The 23,435-nt window shown below is 39.1% G+C and overlaps 1 protein-coding gene across 1 annotated transcript in view; it reads left to right on the top strand.

Annotated features, from left to right (window-relative positions):
- NKAIN3 (sodium/potassium transporting ATPase interacting 3) overlaps positions 1-23,131 on the top strand; it is a 375,633-nt gene extending 352,502 nt beyond the window's left edge. The window contains exons 6-8 of the mRNA XM_054189416.1: positions 19,169-19,252; positions 20,836-20,966; positions 22,949-23,131. Of these exons, the coding sequence (XP_054045391.1) occupies positions 19,169-19,252; positions 20,836-20,966; positions 22,949-23,131 (398 nt within the window). The remainder of the gene's footprint in view (positions 1-19,168; positions 19,253-20,835; positions 20,967-22,948) is intronic.
- Positions 23,132-23,435: the final 304 nt, after the last annotated feature.

Raw genomic sequence — 23,435 nt, 5'->3', positions numbered from 1 at the left:
CATTGAAGACAAATGTTAAATCATTTATAGCAATCCCACAGATATGTTTTAAATGAAGAAACATCTATGTAAGGTACAGTAGGAAAATGTTTTGGTTAGGTAATTATTTGAGAAGAACAGGACTTATTTTGGAAAAATTCACGTTGTTAACTTGCAGCATAATGAACAAGAACTTATTTGAGAGAGAAACACAGTGGTGCTTCAAAACAGGTCAAAAGTAGACAGTGATTACCTTAGGATAAAAGTCCACAAAACTGCAATGAAAGAGCTATTTTATGCATTTTATTATGATGCGGCAGCTTCTTTTCTTAGGTAGATGCAGCTATTCTATCATATTTTTGCAGTAGTTTTCACAGAGTAAATCCTTAGCCATCTGAGAGTCAAAGCCTCCCTAATTAAATATACTCTGCAATATTCAGTGCATCAAGTTAACCTCAGTTCTTGGTCTGAAACCCGTCAGGCAGACTTAAAAATTAATAATAGCTGCCTGTTTAGCCTCTGTGCAGTGCTTAAATGGATTTTGAGCCTGACATTTCAGCTGATGGACACTTTTCTGAACAGTAATAATGCTTGAGGAAACATTTATTTCCAGATATTGCTCACCTTACCTACATTTCAGACTGTAGTTAACTTTTACTTAGAAGGAAGATGATAGCAGGTCAAAAGGAATGAAAAAGACATGTAAAAGGCACAGTGCTGTAGTGGGGTTAATACCTTCCATCATTCATCCTAATGAAAAAGTCTATTTATATCTCTTCCCTTCATTTTTTCATTTCTTTCTTTGTAGATCTATCAATCTATATAAGCCCTTTTGAAGGAACAGAATATGTGAAATCTGTAATCATAAAAGCCTGTCACTATCCTGTTTGTGAATCATTTTCTCCTAAAAATGAACTCAGAAGCTTGTTGCTAACTTGTCAGAGGTAGTGAATGGTTTTAATAAAGCTGAGTCTGCGGACTAGGCAAAATGCATTGTTAAAATCATTATTAAATTTCTAAGTAGTTTCTGGACTTTCTTTGAGAAACAGCTGATAGCAGTATTGTTGCTAAATACTAGTTCACAAACATGACATTGACAGGTATCAGAAGTGATAGCGCTGAACTCCATGTGAATTTGTGGAATGGAAGCTGAGTTGCATACAAATTGCATAAGGAAAAAAAAAGTGAAATCAGAGAGGAAGATTTGCCAGAAACCTACAATTGTGTTTTCAGCATTTATTATAAAAACAATAATAATAAACGCCAAAAGGTCAATATGAGGAAGCTCAAGCCTCTTTTGTCCATGAGCAAAAACAAAGCAAAGGGCTTCCATTCGCCATGAAGGAAAGCTTTATGCCAGAAGTGAAACCACAAGAACAAAATTAATAAGCAAAGAAATTTTTTTTTGTCTCTTCCCTATGCCAGATGTATTCAGAGCTCACTTTCAGAACAGAGAGGAGGATGAATCTGTTTTAAAAAAGGAAGAGTTTCCCCATACTGTGGTATCAATAGGAACCTCCATATGCCATCATTAGACAGATATTAAGTAAAGCAAGATACATTATTACCACAGTTGAAAAGGTACTGCATTGCCTTATCTGACATATGGCATTACATTTATGTACACCATTGAGCATCTGTTAGGAATTAAACAAGAAGGAAAGAATTCTTTCTTCACGTATAATTAAATATTCCAAGCTACACAGTGGGTTCAGAAGTGAAAAATTTCTTATAAATATGCTATTTTTTGCAAAAGGAATGAAGAACTAGCAATAGCTTAGATTACAAGAGACCCATATATGTTTGTATCTGTGATTGCCTTTATATATAAATATACATGTTTCCTTAACTAAGCAGTTTTGGGAAACGCACTGCTAATATCTTTACATCAATTGCAATTTCCCATGTGTCTGAGTCCATTTACCTTCTAGAAAAGAGAATTTTTATCACAAAATGGTTAATATAAAAGATGACCAAGAAGGAAAATCCCGGACTATGCTTCTGTTGGGCATTACAAGAATCTAACATCCCCAGACAATGACTATCCTAAAATACTTCACCAAAAATGAGGCCTTGTCAAACTTTCCAAACAGTAGCCAGCAGCACAGATCATCACTGGGCTTTAGCGCTCGCTGATCTTACCTTTAGGCCATAATGAGTTCAGATATTGAAACAAAATATGTTGCTACTGACCAACGGATGAACATGCTTGACGCAGACTTTTAAAATTGTAAGTTTTACTTCCTGGCATTGAAACAGCACATAGCTGCCAGGCTGACAGCATTCTCCTGGCTTTGGCATTTCTGTAAAATGGCAGTGACTATCAATATTTTGAGAAGGCTTGAAAAGCAATTTGCATCTTTCTGTTCATCTGGACAAGCAACCCAAAACCCCATAATTTTGATATACTGCTTTTGGTAAAACAACAGAATTTTTGACAAACGTAGACTATACGTATTGGTAGGCACAGAATTGTAGTGGATCCATAACCAAAATGTATTCTGTAAGTGTTCATTCAACTGAACAGTTTTCTAAAAATAAACAAGTGTGGACTCCTGCAGAGATGAAGAGTTTAACATAGCTGTCTTCAAATGTGGTCGGTGACATCTAGAGAGCCAGGGAGCCCAGCTAAAGCCATAAAACATCTGGCTGACAATTAGTGGTTCCTGTTGCTCCTCGCACTGAGGAGCTGCTCACGTTTCAGGGAGGCTGATGCCAGGGAGTGACTCGTCCCTGCTGGCAGCTGCTCTCATCGCCTTGCAGATACTCACCATGAACCAAAGGAGAGGTTGAAGTGTAAACAGAAATAGCACTAGGAGTATCCAGGAGGCTCCTTCCAGCTGTGGCACAGGAAAACCCCAGCAAACATTTAATGGAGACACATATCAAGATCCAGTTTCTGTAGACTTCAGAAGTCTGTCCAGCTAGAGCTTGTTGATTATATGCAGACTCAGCAATTTACTATCCTACTTATACCTAACTCCACTTTCTCCCACACTGGAAATGTAAAGGATAAACTTGTTATTCTAACAACATCGTATGGTCTTACAGTCCCGTTGGTGTCCTCCTATTTATCATTAGCCTTAACGTGTGAATTAACTGAAAATGCACGCTCACTCCTACACTAAACTAACAAAATGAATTCTGAAGTATTTAATGAAGAAAGAAATACAGCAGGGATGTTATATGATTTAAATTACCACTACATGCTATTTCAATTATTTATTTTCTTTTACATTAAGTTACCATAAATTGCCAGCTTGTCCTCATTCCTGTGGAAACATGTCCATAGATATAATGCAGACAACCAAGGGTAAATCTTCTCAGGTGGTGTATAATAAAAACAGTTACGCAACATAAATACTAAATACTAGAAGAAATCTTGATCTTAGTTAAGTCAGTGGCAAAGAAATTGCAGTGGAGGCATGATTCTCCTTTCTTTTTTTCTGCTTAAAAACTACAGATGAGTAATCCCTCACAGGAAAAATAACTCAAAAAAAATATACCCATGCCACCCCCTGCTTTTACATTCTACTAGCAAAATATTCTTCATTTCCAGTCGTAATTTCCATGGGCTGTTACAGAACACCTTGTTCTAGTTGAAAGATTGTCTTTAAATAATAGATAGTGCTCAGCATATGAAAAGGGAAGTCTTGGCTGTGGAATATACCTAGCAGCAGCAGAAGTTATATGTCTGGAAGTACCACATGTTTAATGTGGAATGCAACACGTGAGGTTTGTCCAGATAGGGTGCAGAAAAAGTGTGAGAAAATGGCATCATCTAAATGACATGTAAACTACTTCCTGTTTTTCATTGATGAAGCACAGATTACTATAAGGTGTGAATCGAACAACTTGAAGAAATCCCCCTTGAGTTTCTATACCACCTGAGTAAAGTATTTTAATCGATTACCAGTAAAGAACTCATTTCTTACTGTAGGCTTCCCTCTAATTTCCTGCACCAAGTTTAATTATGACTTTAAACTTGGACTAACTTGCCTGGCAATAGGTATGAAGATAATAGTCAAGATGCCATTTTCATGCAAATCAGCAGCTCATTTATTTTTCATTAAGGAAAAGGGTAAATCACTCAAATTATAAGAGTCTTCCAGTGCCTTCCCACAGTTCCTCCCATAAGCACGAGACAGAAATTTTTTCCTGAAATTCAGTAGGAAAGAACCACCTCAATCACTGTAGTGCAAATAATTATTATTGGATATTCCCCAGAGTATCAGTAGGTGAGAGCAGAGGTGGTGAACACACGGTATGGCTTTGAAATGTTCCTGTGTGGGTGAGAAAACCCCAAGTACCCAAAGGCAGCTGCCTGCCGCTACAGACATCTCAGTAGATGATATGTACTCACCTCTACGTCATACATCGACATGATACTTGACCGTTTTGATCAAGTTGGAGTTGTCTACTCATTCTTTTTTGTACTAAGTTGAAGGAGAGTTTAGGAGTGTAAAATTTAATACTTTTTTAAGATCTCTTTTATACCAACGAATTGTGTGACCTTTCAGATGCCAAAAGGTACAGAGCTTCAGTCACTAGCTTCCATACACGATTTTGGATTCTGACTGTAGAAATACACACATATATATAATGGTTTAAATGGGATTTCAGGAGTACAGGTGAAGCATTTAGAAATATCTGTACGGAAAGCAAAATATATTTTATGTATTATTTGCAGAAATTACTAACACATTTCTCTAAACAGAGAAATGCGTCAGAACACATTTGTGTTGTGTCATATATTGGCCAATTTTTACCTGCTTGGTTAAAATCATACATATGTATGTATATATGTGTGTAGATGGATATGTACATGCATATGGATGAATATGTATTTGAATATGTACATATTTTGTTTCAAGTGTAGGTATATACAGACTCCCTTAGCTTTGAATTGATTTCCAGACTGATAACTAGAAAGGAGAGTTTTAAAGGTTAGTTCACTACTACCTCTTAAATTTCCTTTTTGCAAATGTAATTCATGTTAAGCATTTCTGCCGTTGGTTCTGAATATTATATGCCATATCTCATATATATGTATATACATAAAAGACAATTAACTTTAAATAGGAATATCATTATAATCATATAAGTTTCCTTAAACTGGGGATCATACCTTTGTTTAAGATTTTTTGGTTTACTACTGCAATAAATAATATTCTTATTTCAGTGGAAATGTTATTCTGATTAGAGGGGATATATAGTTTATTGAGAGTTCCTTGACATTTCTTAGGTCCATGCATTGCTTCTCTACTCCCAAATACTCAGTATGCCCTTTTTTAAACTAGCTGATTTGATTCAAGCTTCTACTTAGCTAATTTAATATTGATTTTTGTTTAGTCTCCACCTTCCACCTCCTTGGCCTTTCTGTTTAAATTAAATCTGCTTTTAAACGGATGCTATCCCAGCCCCCAGTTGCCAGCACCTTAGCCTTTTCACTTAAATTGTATCTATTGTTAAATCAATCTTACTCCAGCATCCAGCATCCCTCTCCCGAGCCTTCCACTTGACATCACATACAGGCCTAAGTGGTGCCCGTTCCTGTCCCTACCTTTCACCCAGCTTCTCTATTAAAATGAAACCTCTGTGCAAATCCATTTTCCACTTCCGCTACCAATCTTCTTACTTCTTCATTTCTAAAAGGCAACAGCTTTGTGTCTGTTTTAATTTGTGGAGCTTGAAAGGAAACTTTTCAGACTCCCGCTTTTCTGTGCAAATGCCATCTCCCCAAATCTTAACTTTCACGCAGATGGGTTATCCTAATTTCTGGGCCTTAGCTTAAGTAGTATCGTTTCATTGTTATTGTTGCTTGAGTGATAATTTCCCAGTTAGCACATCACACCTAAGAACTCTGTCTTGTCATAACTGCTGCTTTCGGTGTGGGACGCATAAACCTGGAGCAAGAGGTGCACCCATGTGATGAGGCGGTGTACTGAGCCAAGGAGAGTACACAATTAATCAGGCTGCACCAGGTCATAAATTATCTTGGTTATATGCTGATAAGGAATCTGGTGATTCGGTGAGCTGGACAGTTACAATTGAGATAAATATTCCCACGGCTTCCCGTTATATGTATCTCAACATGTTTGACACACTCAACAGACTTGTGGATGAATTAGGTGGACAGAGTTCTCAATGCCTTTTCTTTTATGCCTGTGTCTGATCTGAGATACTGACGGGGGGGAGGGGGCGGGGCATTTTAGAAGAAAGAAATGTCCTCCCTTTTTCCTTGCAGACAGTATGAAAAAAGATCCATGCAGACCAGCTGAGCTGAGAGGCTGCCACTGAATTTTCCTGAAGCTGAGGTTTATTCACAATTCCTTTCTAACAATACTAAGCTTTGAAATACAGCACTAAAAAAACCAAAGCTGCCTTTTGTTGTTTGTTTTTAGAGAGTATCCATGACAAAAATCATACAATATGGGTGCCATTGTATGTAATGTACCCCACTGTATGTAATCATACACTGCAGCTTGCAGCTTAGAGACTACTCAAACAACTACTTTGTAAAGCAGCTACTGTATAAATTTAAAAAGAGATGTCTAACCAGCACAAGTTAGCGAAGTACATTGAACGAAGCCATAAATTTCAGGTCACAGTCTGGCAATTTTGGAAAATCATTTTATTTGGTAATACATACTTTCTCATAATGTGGCAAAATCAAACAACTCGAATAAGAATTGACTATCCATTTCCCGTCTTTGAAAATCTCAGTTCTAAATCTCATAAATCTAATGGTAACCAGTGTGTTCCACCAAGAAAAGTTGTCAGTTTTGTTTGGAAAAAGAAGGATTGAATACTGATAAAATCCAAGTAAGAGAAATACCAGTGCCAACAGAGAATCACAAAGATTTCTTAGGATAACCACAGTCAAAGAACAAGAGAAAGGAGAAGATATTCAAATACCAAAAATAATGTAAGGGAGTTTTTGCTAAGCTCTTTTCTTCATCCTGTTGAATTTTTACTGTAACCTGTTCTTTAGTTCTCTTTACTGTATCTCTGATGTCATCACACCTTCGGGCCTTCATAAAATAACCTTTTTAATTCCATTTTGTTGTAAACCTGGACTTGTTGTCTATATGTTGTAGGTTTCGTATTTTCTAGTTGTACTATTTTCTAGTTGTATGGTGGTAACGTAGTGACAAAGGATGAGGAGAAGGGTGAGGTATTTAATGCTTTCTTTGCCTCAGTCTTTAGTAGTAGAGTCAGTTGTTCCCTGAGTACCCAGACCCCTGAGCTAGTAGGTAGGGGCGGGGAGCAGAATGAAGCCCCTGTAATCCAAAGGGAGATGGTGAGGGACCTGCTCCAACACCTGGACGTACACAAGTGCATGGGGCTGGATGGGATCCAGCCAAGGGTACTGAGGGAACTGGCGGAAGTGCTCACCAAGCTATTTTCCATTATTTACCAGCAGTCCTGGCAAACTGGGGAGGTCCCAGTTGACTAGCATCTAGCAAATGTGATGCTCATCCACAAGAAGGGCCAGAAGGATGATCCGGGCAACTACAGGCCTGTCAGCCTGACCTTGGTGCCTGGGAAGGTCATGGAACAGATTATCCTGAGTGCCATTATGTGGCACATGAAGGACAACCAGGTGATCAGTCCCAGTCAGCTTGGGTTCATGAAAGGCAGGTCCTGCTTGACAAACCTGATTTCCTTCTGTGACAAAGTGACCCACCTGGTGGATGAGGGAAAGGCTGTGGATGTTGTTTACCTGGACTTTAGTAAGGCCTTTGATACAGTTTCCAACAGCATCCTCCTGGAGAAACTGGCTGCCCATGGCTTGGACAGGAGTACTCTTTGCTGGGTTAAAAACTGGCTGGATGACCGGACCCAGAGAGTGGTGGTGAATGGAGTTAAGTCCAGTTGGTGGCTGGTCACGAGTGGTGTTTCCCAGGGCTCAGTATTTGGGTCGGTTCTCTTTGATATCTTTATCAACGATCTGGACAAGGGGATTGAGTGCACCCTCAGTAAGTTTGCAGGCAACACCAAGTTGGGTGGGAGTGTCAACCTGCTTGAGGGTAGAAAGGTGTTGCAGAGGGATCTGGACAGGCTGGATCGGTGGATTGAGGACAATGGTATGAGGTTTAACAAGGAGAAATGCTGGGTCCTGCACTTGGGTCACAACAACCCCATGCAGCATTACAAGCTTGGGGAGGAGTGGCTGGAGAGAAACTGGCAGAACTGAGTGCCTGGCAGAAAAGGACCTGGGGGTGTTGGTGGGCAGCCTGCTGAATCTGAGCCAGCAGTGTGCCCAGGTGGCCAAGAAGGCCAACCGCATCCTGGCCTGTATCAGGAACAGTGTGGTGAGTAGGACTAGGGAAGTGATTGTCCTCCTGTGCTCAGCACTGGTGAGGCCTCACCTCGAGTACTGTGTCCAGTTTTGGGCTCCTCACTACAAAAAAGACATTGAGATGCTGGAGCAATTCCAGAAAAGGGCAACAAAGCTGGTGAGGGGTCTGGAGAATAAGTCTCATGAGGAGCAGCTGAGGGAACTGGGGTTTTTTAGCCTGGAGAAAAGGAGGCTGGGGGGAGACCTTATCACTCTCTGCAACTACCTGAAAGGAGGTTGTAGCGAAGTGGGGGTCAGTCTCCCAAGTAACAGGCAGTAGAACAAGAGGAAGCAGCCTCAAGTTGTGCCAGGGAAGGTTTAGACTGGATATTAGGAAAAATTTTTACACTGAAAGGGTTATCAAACATTGGAACAGGCTGCTCAGAGAAGTGGTTGAGTCACCATCACTGAAGGTATTTAAAAGACGAGTAGACCTGGTGCTTAGGGAGATATGGTTTAGTGATGTTTTTTGTCAGAGTTAGGTTGATGTTTGGACTAGATGATGTGAAAGGTGCCTTCCAACCTAGGCAATTCTATGATTCTATTTCAATAGTTCTAATGATTTCAGGATATAAAAGAATCAAGATTTATAGCAAGAGCTGTTATCTTACTAAATCTGGTGATATAGCTGATATGGTTTTCCAGCTGGGCCAGCTGGTCAAATAAAATATATTACCACTTCTTAAAAAACCTATTTTTTGAAAAGTCTACATTATATTTATTGTATTTAGTCTGTGTTGATGATGTGCTTTATTTTATATATATATATATATCATAACAGGTCTTTCTCTTACCAGTGCTCTGTGATCTGGGTCATAGCTGGACTCACTTTAAACTTCATTTGACATCTTTTACCTTGAATCAGTAAATATACAGTTGGTTTTGTTGGCAGAAATTTAATCTCAGTACATCTGTGTTTTTCTCAATATTACAGGGTAGGTGCAACAAAACGAAGTAATGCCATGTGACTCTCACCATTTATATGATGACTCTTATTCCCTGGCATTGATTTCTACTCATTTTCTTTTCCTCCTTAATCATGACAACATGTTATTTTGGAGGACTGAAATTTGAGAGTTACAAGGTTTTCATAAAAGTGGATTTTTTACTTCATCTTTCTTCAGGGAGAGGATATTTTATTGATGAGGTCATTATTGCATTATCTTTCTTTATCATTAGCAGATTGATTCACTGGTGGCTTCAAAATGAGTATTAATCCTGTTACAGATTCTATTCCCCTTTTGAACAGTCATCTTTCTTCTAATATAAAATGATACCAACTTTCTAAGAATGAGAAAACCATTTTCCTAGCCATCACGTTTGCTGACACGCGTGATACTTCTTTTTTCGCTCCATCATATATGAGAAAACCACTGGACATTGTAATCTCCAGTTTTGTAATGCTCTACATTCTTAGCTCTATTTTCAAATCTGAGAATGTAGTCATATTATATTTTGGCGTTCTGAGGTGCTAATTTGAGTTGGTGACAGAGATCGTAATGCCAAAAAGAAATATTAAGAGATCAATAAGACAACTTGAAGGTGAAGATAGAGCAGGACAAAAGCAATAACATATGAGGTGCAGTAAGTTTCCGCATTTGCAGAAAAGCACTCGGAGACGAGTGCTACACTTGGATGTGATTAAGTAGCAGGCTTACCAGATACATCCACAATAGCACCGAAATAGCGGATGACCAGATATTCTGGGTAAGACTGAAGGCACCATAGAAGGACTTGATAGTGCATTTACTTGGGCTAAAGAAGGCAGGCATGACACTGACCAACATAAGGGTTATTTTGCTGGCTCCTCCATCTTGAAAAACTAAAGGCAAGAACACAGAGAAGATAAGAGCTTGGCAGTTTGTGCTCATCCAGAGAGAAAAAAGATTGAAAGGAGAAGACTGAGAATCTGGAGATCACAGAAGGAGTTTATCCACTTCTGTTTCTGATCTGTAGACTTGAATTCAGAGAAGGCACAGTAGGACCACAAGCTTACCTGCTGATTAGACAAAGAGGGCAAATGTGAGCTTTTCTACTGGGATGAGGAGAGGAAGGCCCCAGCAGCGCTGGAGGCAGCATTGCCTGCTTAGCAGAAGAAAAAAGGTAGTTTGCAGTTTAAAGAGGCTGAAACCCTGGAAAGTGTGGGGTAGAAAGCCCAAGGTAAAAAGCTTTGGGGATTGAAGCACATCACCGCTAAACACTGTATGGCTGTGAGCAGGAGTTGTAGGGGAGGGAACGCATACAATTCCCCACACTAAGGAGCAAATGAGATGCGGTATAGCAGGATTTCTACATAGGATGTCACTGATGGTCATGGAGGCAAAGGCAGGGAGGAAGGAGGATGAGGAAATGGAAATTGACTCATCTGAAGTGGAAAACAACATTACAAAACGTGATGTGCTTGATATCATAAAGTAGAAAATATCACCGGATCAGTGTTCTTCTGGAAAAACTGATACTTGACCTCTCAGGCTACTGGAATGTACATTTGATGTGTGTGTCTACATTTTGATGTGTGTATCAAGTGCAAGATGTCAAGTCTGTCAAGGTAAAGATGGTAGTTCTGTACCTGGATCACAGCAAAGTCAGCTACTAATAAAGGAAGGAAGGGTCAGGGAAGAAGGAGAGTCTCCTGACTGACAGCAAAAGGTGTTAACGGGCAGAGATGTTAAAGCAAAGATTTGAAAATAGGGGTATAAAGAAAGGACAAGAAAAATTGCAACACAGGCTGAGTGTGAGAGAGCTTCAATCAGCTGGAACTTTGAAGTAGATGCTCACACTCCCAAAGAAAACCACAACACAAAACTCAAAAAACGCAGGATTAATTGGGTTTTAAACTAGCACACTTCTTAAATGGAAAACTCAAAGTTACTAGGTCATACAGAACGGAAATGAGAGGCTTATAAAATTTCCTCTCTTGTTGTCTGTGTCCATGTGGTTGGAGAACCATGCTTCCCATTTGAGTCTCAGCCAAGTCTCCGGTTTCTTGAATTGCAGCAGACTCTGCTTGGCCTCTCTGGTTCTTAGCGGTGCCTTCTCTCCATCCTCTCTAAGACCTGCCCAATTTGCAGTTCCAGTCCACGGCCTCAGCTTGAGGACCAGGTTGGCATCTCCTTGCCTCTCTGGCTCGTGTCCTGGGCTGTGCCATGCACACAGACATGCTTTCCTCAACATCCTTGGCTCACTCCTGTTCACTCTTCCTGAGACAAGTAAAGATACAAACACATGAAGCAAATCCAATGTGAGAGAGGTTGATAGCATCAAAGTTTAGTAACAGCCTTCCGTCCCTAGGAAGGTGTGAACAAAAATCCAGAATCATTCAATGGTAAAAAGGGTCCCTCCAGTCCTATAACTTACTTTTAAAAATAACGTTAATATTCTTCTGGTTTGAATAGAGGAAGTGAACTTTGTTGTATGCATAGAAATCCTTTCCTCCAAATGCCACAAGTGTTCTGAAAGGCATGGCTTTATGTCATGTATTTGATCTTGTAAATACTTTGCTCTAGGAAGTTTATCTTTAATTATTCAACAGACTTGAACAGGGTCTGCATTATGTAAGGGGACATTTATTTCACATACTACAGCACCTGTGACTTGTAGTTAAGCTTAGAAACAGCAGTTGTGATATTCTTGGGTAGGTAATAACCAGGCAGAAATAGATACTTAAACATTGTCTCAAAAATAAATAAATGGATCATGCTGACAAACAACTGAAGCAAAAATAAAATGGTATGGATAGGAACAACGACAGGCCAGAAGCAGCATTCTGTGGGACTCAACTGATAGGGGAAAAAAAACAAACAACTTGAAGGAATAAAACCACTAACATGTGACTTAGCAAGGAACTGTAAGTGGCATAGATCAATTCCAGTCAATCCTAGCATTTGCACTGAACATTTTTAAAAGTTTATGGCATCAAACTCAGCAGTAATATAAAGGCACGCTAATACATAACATACATCCCTGAATCAGAATGCCGAAAAAGATCAAAGCATAACTTCAAAAAGCAGATTCAGAGTTCTGTCTCTTCTGAAGCCAACTTGGACATATTTATCTTGAAGACCATGTGTTTGGAGGTGTGACTGAAGCTGTGACAGCCTTCTGTACAACAGTCTGGACTCTTGACTACTACTTGAGCTGCCATTTTAGTGGATTGACTGAGTATGTGTTGTGACAACTCAATGGCATTGCTTCTCTCTTGGTATTCTGTGAATGTAATTGATAGACGTCATTTCTGGGCGCTTAGTATCTTTTATGCATGGATTTTTTTCCTTTGCTAGCTTAATTTGTACACAGACAGTATAGTACCTTTAATGGTAAGAAAAAGAGGGAATCCCAGAGCATCCTGCACCAAAACAGATTAGATCAGAAAGGGTGCCAGAGAGGGGAAAAACAGTAATTAGTGAAAACAAGTGAGCTAAGATTTTTGACATTTCTAATTTTCTTACCGTGTAAAAATTATGTAGGAAACTGTAATTGGAATTGTTTGCAATTTACGTTGGTCATAGGCAGGAAGAAGGCTACCCTGCACTATGTTTGAAATCTTATTCTAGAACTAGCAATAGCACCTTTAAACACAAGCCTCAGAAAAATGCTTTCTTTTTTTGAAGGGTTTTTAAATACAACTTCCATATGCTTCTTTCCATAAATAAATAGTCATTTAGTTTTTAGTCATTACGCAAGCATTTTAGCCATCAATAAAAATATTAAGAAAAAAGTGTTAGTATTATGATTAAAATGTTAGCATTTTCATTAAAATGAGGAACAGAAAAATATTGACCCATATAGGAAGAAAACGTATCATCAGAAGTATTTTGTTCAGACAGCATGGCTGATGAATAACGTAAATCATTGCCAACTACACTGAGATGTGTGGGATAGTTGATGCCCAGCATGATTTGCTTTGTCAAAAAGATAAGGCTCTGACAAGTATTTAGAGAGAGTACAACATAACATTTTAAACCAAAACGGAAAACTATTGCTCATCAACTTATACTTTGCATAGGAGTTTGCAGATAGCACAATACCATGAAAAATGGATGTTTGTTGAAGCCTAAAGGAAAGAATTCCTATATATTTTCAGCTTAAAGTGTATTCTTTTCTGATACAAAATTAGTGATAATAAACTTGTTACAGCTATTTTTCCTATAGACCTTATGTGTAATGACCGTACTCTTCTAGGGACTTTTACCATGTAGTGGCCAGGAGTCCTTAATGACTTGAAAGTGATTGGGAAAAGCTTACTGTAAGGGGAAAAAAAGAACATAATCAGACAGCCTGTCATTTAACTTCAGTAATGGGATGGGATGGCTGTAAATAGCTTTCGAAGCCTTGGCACACAGAACATTTTGGAGAGGTACTTTCAGATTTGGAATGACTGGAGGGGTCTGGGTTAAGAAGGTTTGAGCCATCTTCACTTCCTGATATCTTCTCTCTTCCTCATACTTCGTTCATTTTACTGGGAAGTCATATCCTTGGAGAATAAAAAAAAAATCTCTGAATATCCTATATTGATATCTTGCATGTCACAACACTAATAAAATGAGGAGTGAGTTCAGTAAAAAAGATCATAGTTACAATTTCCATACCAGTGCCCTTTCTAAGGCAACTTGTGAGAGGATGCTTCTTTCAGTGCAGTCCTGCAGAGGTCTGGTACTTACATGTTACGATGTAGGGGAGTTTTTAAAATGACAATTTATCTCGCTAGGTGAAGACTAAGAAGAAAATCTGGTGCAAAATCTTAATAACTACTGTGGAACCCTGAAATATTCCTCTTCTATCTTGGAGTAATAAAAGGTCGTCGCTTAGTAATTTTCTACCACTTTATCCTGTTTTAACCTGATTACCTTCTGCTAGTACTTTATAGAGACAGAGCAGCAATCACAGTGCCACATATGATTACTGGCGTCTCTTCTTCTCCCTTTCTTAATTATCTTGCACACATTTTTCCCTCCTTTAGTCCTCTACAAAAATGACAATCTATTCCTGGGATCCTGAAAAGGAACGTGTGATTCTTCTGCTACGTGACTTGAGGCTTAGGTGCTCAGACTTAGTATGAAGAGGGAAAAATGGGTAGTGTTGGCTCCAGACAGAGAGGTGGGTCAGCCTGGCTGGTTCAGTGAAGGGTGTAAGAACAGTGTGTCTCTTGAGAATGGAAGGCAACTGGAAAAGTAGAGAGACTACAAAAAAACCCCAAACATGCTTATCTAGAAATTTTATATAAGCTACAAGTGCAAACATTGGAAAGTCCAAAGTTTGGACTTTATGCATCTAGCACTGATTTATCGTCAATCCCCAGTTTTGCTCCCTCTTTCTTGTTGACTTTGTCTCCTTTTCTTACTACTTGTCACTTACATGACCTGGTTACACCCTCCCGGTTACATACCTTTTCTTAATGAATGTAATTGCATTAATATATTGCCATTCAAAAAAATCTAAGCACAAGGAAAATAATTCAATGCAAAATAGTGTTTGGAAGCCCATAGGTTAATAAAATCTTCTGTACATAAAAACACATGTTTGAGCAGCTGCTAGCCTGCCCCTCTCTTGGAAAGGGGACAGCTGGAGGTGCCAGCCGTTCCAGCCATCAGTTCTGGGGCTTCCTCTCATCTATAAAAAGGGGAGGCAAGCATCAATAAGATCTAAGGTATTCCAGGCCAAGAGGCTGCAGGATTTACTAAGAATCATACTATCTGCATATCACTGCTCTCTTCATACCCTGCACCTCCAGACGTGCTTACAATTTGCCAACTTTGAAAGGAGAAATTAGTAATATACCAATGGTCTGACAAGCTCTGGCAGAGGTTTGCACAGGGCCTGCCAGCAGGTCAGTGGGATGTTGCCAGAGAAGCTGAATTCCAGATGAGAGGGTGAGAAAGGAGAAAGAATTTTTTCGGAGCCCTGATTCTTCTGCCCTAACTTCAAAGGAAAGGAAATTTTAACTGACATATGGGCGAATGCGCTGGATTAATAGTAGTAAGGCAAACCTAAACGTCATCTGCCTAGAAAAGAATAACCCTCAAAATTACTGATGACAGTGGATACACTTTCTTCAGCCAGCAGTGTGTTGCACTTTTCTCACTCAGGCAGATTATGACAACTGTTCCTCTGATATGGCCCGGGAGTGAATGAACATCGTTTTAATGGACTGCCCGCGGTGGACGGCCAGCACAGATTTGCACTTCCAAGCCCAGCAGGTAGTGAACTCTGAAGGAACATTTCACACTGGCCATTAAGCATCCAGCATGACCACAAAACTGAGGTGACACAAGGAGAGAGAAATTCCCTGGGAATATGGATCATGATTTGCAGCCAGCTGCAGATAAAATAACCGGCTTTTGCTGTAGCCCGCTATTATCTGTGGGGTGCTAAAAAATCCTCTCCCTAGGATTTTAAGTTTCTCTCTGCATGACTGTAGTTAATGACTGGACTCTGTGGGGTGCTCCTTGTTTAGTGACTGAATATCCCTACTGCTAACAAGTTGTGTTTTGTGGGGTTTTGTGTGGGTTTTGTTGTTTTGTTTTGTTTTGTTTTTTAATTTAATCCATAGAATTATAGAACTGTATAGAAATATTTTTTTTTGTTGTTCCAGGCATATGCAACTTTCTGAAGTTAATTACTGTAGTCCTATGAATCTATGGTAGAAATTATCCATAATCCATGAATCAGGCCAGAAATAAACAAAATCAATTATTTGATATCATCCTTAAACTCTTTTCCCCTTGGGAAACCTATACAGATGTTTCTGCTGTTTACTTTTGGCCAAGACGGATGTATGCATCCTAAAAGTTTAGTCAACGTAAAGTTTTAAAGTATTTTATCAAAATTGGACGTCTAAGATGTCTGTTTCAAGTGAAATATACATAATAATATCTTTGTACAGAATGAAAACAAAAATTCAATTGTCTATATTTAATGGTCGTTTGTGGTCTTAGTCCTGGGAGTGTACTAGACATAACTGGTGAAAATATCAGGTAAAATCAGGCTGAATTTTTAAAATTAGAAAAGTAACTTATAATTCAAATAGCTGATGATGAATCTTCATATTAAAGAGCTATCAGCCATAAAATAGAGTGCATAATGAAAAATGGCACATTCCATTGTGTGTGATAGAGCAGCTTCTTGCCTTGAGAATTAGCTTCGCGTGAGTTTTAAGTCAAACTTCAACTTTAATACTGTATAACATGTCTTGGATTGCAAAAGAGAAAGCCTCAGCTAAACAGCTCATCTCAAAACTTGTTGAATGGTGCTATTAAAAATATTTTCTTTGTCAGACAAAGACATGTCTATGTTGTCAATCATTAATACATATTGACTTCATTTCTTCCTCCAAAAGATTTGTTGGTAGAAGATCTAGTTACTTTAAATTCTCTCACTGCTTAAAGTTGCAGATGATGCTTTTTGTTGCTAAGAGGAATGACGCGTGGTTCTGAAGTGTTGCATTGTCTCAAAAACATACTTTCTAACTCTTTCTGTCACACGTTCACAGTAAAAAAGAACAAACCCCTTCAGAGAGCAGGGAAAACTAAAATATATAACCACAAAACCAAATTATATCACTACGGACACAATTTTTTCCAAAAAAAAAAAAAGAATCAGTAACTATGTCTTATATTAGATATTTGAAAAAAACAGTTTTTACAAAAATATATCTGCAAATATGTCTCTTTGTAAGGGTTCGGTCCCGTTACTGCTTACGTCAGTTTTGATGTAAGCTATTTTATTTAGTGACAGCATTCTGAAGGAGAGCTGCAACACGAAAGAAATACAGTAAAGAGGAGGTGCAGATAGGCTAGGGCTGGCGCTTGGGCTGGGCTAGCTCTTCAGCATTATGTCCTGCTCAGACAGTTTTAAGGAAAATGTCTTGCGGCTAAGGCGATGCTGTGTGATTGAAGTACATCACGCTCAGATTTCAGCTAAGCTACCCCTTTCCTGGACTCAAGAGGAGAGGCAACTAGAATCAACAGGAGCATTTCCACAGATTTCAGAGGGTATTTCATCAGTCCTTCCGTCTCTCAGCCCCATTTCCCCACCCCCTCGTCCTGGATACGCACTCTTTCTTTCTTTGTTCACCTAGGGCATCCATTGCTTAGGAGGGGGCTGTTTCTTATTACACGCTCATACAGTGATTAACACAGTGAGGATCTAAATTCTGCTTAGGGCTTTTGATATATGCATATATATATAAACAAATAAAGGCAGTTGCTTTCCATGTGAGCAAAGAATACTAATGTGCTCAGAATTTGTCCTCTCTGCACAAGCCTGCAAAAAGCCCGTCTGAATCAACAGAGATATAACCTTCTCCATCAATCTGCTTTTAGATTTCTAGGGTAGCTTGGACATGTGGTTTCTTGAGGCTGCTTAAAATCTTACCAAAAATAAGAAGATACAGGACTCAGACTAAAATGTCTGAGTTTAAAATCATTATGATCATAGAAAGAACTAAAAACTTCTCAAGGGCAGATATCCCCACAGTATTTCTGACATAGAAATCTTGAGAGAAAGTGGAAGGGCTCTGAAAAAGCTTCCTGTCCCCACAAGTTCATCCAGAGAAGAACCTGCTCTTTTTTAAAATTAAGTTCTCACCTGTTGATTCTCAATTCAGCTGACACACCTTTGGTTTTCCTTGTGTTTCATTCCTGTCAGTCCATTGATTTGTAAAAGTTTAGGTGAAATTAGGTTCACAAGCAAAACAGTTTCCGCTGCCTACTTTTCTAAAAAAAAGGAGTTGAAAGTGAATTATGAAATATATGCTGAGATAGCCCTAAAGAAAAGCACCTACATCACCCCACAGTGGCTTCTGTTTCCGTACTCTGCTGCTCTGTGAATGCTCCTTTTGCACGCGCACTGGCAGGAGTGTGCTTGTCTGCTCAGCCAACGGATAGCCTGTCTTGCCAGGCAGAGGGCTCCAGTTTGGGCAGAAAATGGCTTGAGAGCAGCCCTGAGGAGAAGGACTTGGGGGTGCTGGTAGACGAGAAGCTCGACATGAGCCAGCAATGTGCACTTGCAGCCCAGAAAGTCAACCGCATCCTGGGCTGCATCAAAAGCAGCATGGACATCATGTCGAGGGAGGTGATTCTGCCCCTCTACTCCCCTATGGTGAGACCCCACCTGGAGTACTGTGTCCAGCTCTGGAGCCCTCAACACATGAAGGACATGGACCTGTTGGAACGGGTCCAGAGGAGGGCCACAAAGATGATCAGAGGGCTGGAGCACCTCTGCTGTGAGGACAGGCTGAGAGAGTTGGGGCTGTTCAGCCTGGAGAAGAGAAGGTTCTGCGGAGACCTTATAGTGGCCTTCCAGTACCTAAAGAGGGCCTACAGGAAGGATGGGGAGGGACTCTGGATCAGGGAGTGTAATGATGGGACACGGGGTAACGGCCTCAAACTGAAAGAGGGTAGATTTAGATTGGATATCAGGAAGAAATTCTTTATTGTGAGGGTGGTGAGACACTGGAACAGGTTGCCCAGGGAAGTTGTGGATGTCCCATCCCTGGAGGTGTTCAAGGCCAGGCCGGATGAGGCTTTGAGCAGCCTGGTCTAGTGGGAGGTGTCCCTGCCCAGGGCGGCGGGGTTGGAACTAGGTGATCTTTAAGGTCCCTTCCAACCCGAACCATTCAGTGATTCTGTGTGATTCCTGTGATTCTGTAAATGGACCCCAAGGAAGACAGAGCCTTCCGTAAGCAGCTTCCACAGCATTTTTACCTACTTGTTTATTTCTAGCACGCGAATCTGTGCACGCACTTACTATTCATTTTTTTTTTTAAACATAATTTGTCCATATTTCTTTTTCAGTTGACATATTTTCATTTCCATTTGTTCATTTCTGGAACTGTTGTATTTTCAGTTGATTTCATAGGTGGACTTGACACATACTCCTACCGACAGCCCCCCCAGGAACATGTTGAGTTAAAGCCTGTAAAGCCTGTAGGTAAGGTTCTGGTCCTATGGACCACATTAATCCTTCTAACGGGACTGAAAGCTAACCTTCTCCTGAAATAATTTTGGCATCAGGTTACTAATAATTTAATTATATTTTAATTAGAACTTAATTAAAAATTAATCCCCATAAAACATGCAAGTAAGGACACTTTGTCATTGATGACGTATCCGCTAGAGCAAGGATTAGTAGATATCACCATGTCTGCCATGTCGTGCCTCGGCTTAACGCAAGGAGAGCCTCTCAGTGAAGGATGGAATTGCTTCCCTGCTGACTTTTTAGCAAGAAAAGAGGTGGTTTATGGCTGCTGCTGCTGCATAAACCGTAATGAGATTAACCCATTTATGGAAAAGCGGAAGCTTTTACATTTGTCTAGCTACTGAAAGAAAAATGTTTGCTGAAAAACTGCTAGTCAGCTTAAAATCTATCTATCTGCAGAGGTTCACTGGAAGTTCATTATCCCTCTGTCATCACTTATTTGCTCCCACCATGAAAATCACATGTTTTCATAGACTCTTCCTACTCTGTTAACTAATGAATAATTTTGGATGCATATCTATTCATTTTATTTAGAATAAATTAAGATGCGGGGAGACATTACTAGTACATATATTTTGGCAGAAGCTCAGATAACTTTAAATAGATGATATTTCAAAATATTAGTGGTAAACCAGAAGATACTCATTTGGAAATTCTTCTTAGATGCTTGAAAGTTGTTGCCCTGATGCTTTCTGTCTTTAAATTTAGCTTCGGGCCTTTCATGCATCTCAAACGTAACATCAAATCCATGTGCAGCTAATTGACTGAAACTGATTTAATGACTTACTGTATTTTACTTACCAGTTAACAGAATTAAAATGGGTTTGAATGTTTTTCCTGGTGTACACATGTGTGCATGTGCTGGGAGTTTTAATTTAAAGTGGACACTTGCTAACCAAATATTTTGCGGGGGCACTTCATACCTGAACTTTGCTTGTGACTTTATTAATTTTTGCATGTTTTTAAATATATTTTATTAATGCTTCAGCTTTCGGTTTGTAGAAATAAACATGGGCAAAATTTCAGTCAATTTTAGTGAGTGAATATTGTAGGATTATGAAGGCCTAAAAAGGAGAAAAGTCCCCTCAGTATGATGGTGTATGTTAGAACAGGAAGAAATATCGTGTTAAGACAACAAAATGAAACAATGAACAGTTTGACATGACATTAAGTACACCCTCTACACTGGAATCTGCGTTTTCAATAATATTTCATTAAATGCCAATTTTGATGCATTTTCTGTGGGAAAGATGACAGCAAAATGGGGGGTTGACCATTCTGAATAAGATGTTAGAGACTGAAAAAGTGAAATTGGTATCCAGGAGAAAGCAAGCCACAACTACAACATTTACACCTCTCCATAAAAGATTTTAATCTCTAAACCCGCATTGGGGTTAATTTTAAAGTATTAGGTGAATAAATGTTTACTACTTTCTTAGCAAAATTACTATAGCTAAAGGAGAGGAAAAAAAAGACGTTTTCACAAAAACCTTACATATACGTTCCTGCAAAATCTGTTCATTTGTTTTTGGTAGAAAAGGCACTGAACCTGAGAATTTGTACTTCGGTGGCAGATGTTGGGTCAAGTAGCTCAAAGGATTTTGGCATTGCTGGTGAGCTTGCAATACTGGAAAATAAATGGCATCTTCCCATTTCCCATGTACGGGTACTTTTGTATAGCTGGGAGAACCCTCTCTGGCCTCTCTATTCCTGCTAGAAATATAAAACTGGAAGATAAATTATACTGATTTTTCTTCTTTATTGAAGTTTTGGTTTTACGCACTGAAACATACAGAGAGGTTTTTTACCTAAGCAGGGAGGAAAAATACTATCACTGATCAAAAGTCTGGATTAAAAGCCAAATTGCTGGAAACAATTTGAATGGTCAATGGATTGTGCCAGATATTTGTAGATGATTATCTCTCTGCAGCACACCAGCCTTCCTGACTGCTTTTGATAAGTTAATTGCTATCTGTATCAGCTATATATATTCTGAGAATCCATAGTATTCCTAAGAAATGTGACTTCTGGTACCCAGGCTGTGAAAAACTCCATTTCTGTTCTCTTAGAATTGAACATGAATAACACTTGTTAAATACTTTCCAAGCCTTAATAAAGGTTACAGATCTTTTGCCATCCTTACCACTTTACTCATGGGAAAAAATATTGAAATTAAAAAAGAAAAAGTTTACAAGTGTGGTGCTTTTTATAGGTGATTCCCTTTTTCTCACCGCTTCTATTCCCCTTATTTCATTCATGAATAAACTAAACAGAGCCCATTGAAAAAACAAGGTTCTGTGGCCTCATCAAAACTATGTAGAAGACAGTCTAGTTTTGTTGAGTCCTCATATTCAGTATAATGTCTGCTTAGTGCTGCCATAATTATTCATGATTAGCAAGTCTAAGATTAGTTTTCCTTTTCACCCCTGAGAAGAGGTTAAAGAACTTGTTTTCACAGGGAACATTTTTTAATGCAAATATGAATGATCATAGCTTGTATGTTTGCTCTTCATTCTGCCTATAACTCCATTAGGCTACCGGACAAGGATCTTTGCCCTGAACACAATTTCAATTAAGATGTGTGTAAGGCAGGAGACAACAGAGGGAGTGGGCAAAAAAAAAAAAAAAAGTTCTCATTGGCACTAGAGCACATGGACTATGAAGAAAACTGTTGTGTTTTCTTCTGTTTCAAGCACAATATCAATAGGCAGGTCACTTGGCAGTAATTAGAATTGCTTCACAAACTGCTACACAGAAAAGAGAAAAGCATGGGGATTAGAAGAAAAAAAAAAAGTTGTGTTTTGGCTTGCATTAGGGTTTTTATCATTATTATTATTATTATTATTATTAATGGTTTGCAGAAGTTAAAGTTTACATGTGTCTTATTCCGGTTCGGATGAGTACATCTGATCCAGTGCTACTAATATATCTTTAGGCAACCCTGTCTGGACAGACACTGAGTCCCCAATTCCAATTAGGGATGTTCCTAGCATTTCTAGGGACATTGCGAACTTCTGCGCGTGGGACTGATTCAGCGTCTCAGAAACTGCCAGTAGAGAGGTCACCTCTTTGTGACGGGTCTGTGTGACCCTGTCCTGTTTGTATCTTCTCCTGAGACTCTACCCACTGTAAAATTGCTACGAAAGACCATCATAGATTTCCCAAGATTACACAAGTGAACACGGTTTACTGTGAGTCGTGTTTTATATATATATAGATTCAGCAGGCATGTGGTTGTGGTGAGGACTATAAATAGTGTGAGTCCAGCTCAAATGCAACATGTTGTAGTCAGATCATGTCTGAATTTTGTCACCTGTGAAAATACATCTTACACTGTTAAAATATATTATGCTAAAAAGAATCTATGATTATGTGAGCTTTAGACACGTTTCGCCGCTTGCAGGGCTTTTCCACAAATGATTTTTGCCTTTGTGGTTGCATGATACAAAGCTACTCCTTTGTACCCAGCCATTCATTCTTGACCTTATATGCGGGTCTTGCAGCTGAGGAAATTAGTGACCAGAGGTGTTTTATCCATTTGTTCAGGAGTTACTAACCTGGCAGCAGGTGTGAATTTACATCTCACAAATTAGAAGATAAACAGAATAGGTTTAAATTTGTAAGTAATTCATATATTCTGCTTTTTAGGTCGAAGTAAGTAATGAACATGGACTCAAGACTTCTGCCGCTGTAGCTGAAGAAACAGATTTTAGAAGAAAAGACCAACCTTGTGACTCATCGCTGTGGAAGAAATCCACCATCCGTTTCTCACGGCATGTGGATTGCTCTTCCCACAGGCTCAGTGTCATTATCAGCGTTGTTATTTCGTAGATCCTTGTAGATGATCTTGAATTTTTGAATAATTTACTTATATGGACACTTGTAAATTGTAAATTTTTTCTTTTTTAATTTCAATATTTTTACAACATTTAGTGTTAAGGCATGAAAACAAAATAACCTGTGAAAACTAGGAGAAGGGTGTGTCTTTCTCAAAAAAGTCAGTATTTTTTGACCGATAAAGTCATACTACGCCTGGTCAAGATTGTGTCAGTAAACAGTAATTTTGACTCCAAAATATGCAGCAGGAGTCAAACCCTAACAGTGTACAAGAGATTGTTTCAATGCTGTATTTAGA

This window comes from Rissa tridactyla, chromosome 2 (genome assembly GCF_028500815.1).
Source record: "Rissa tridactyla isolate bRisTri1 chromosome 2, bRisTri1.patW.cur.20221130, whole genome shotgun sequence".
Classification (NCBI taxonomy): Eukaryota; Metazoa; Chordata; class Aves; order Charadriiformes; family Laridae; genus Rissa; species Rissa tridactyla.
Note: the sequence above shows the minus strand (reverse complement) of the source record. Positions and strands in the feature narration are given on the sequence as shown.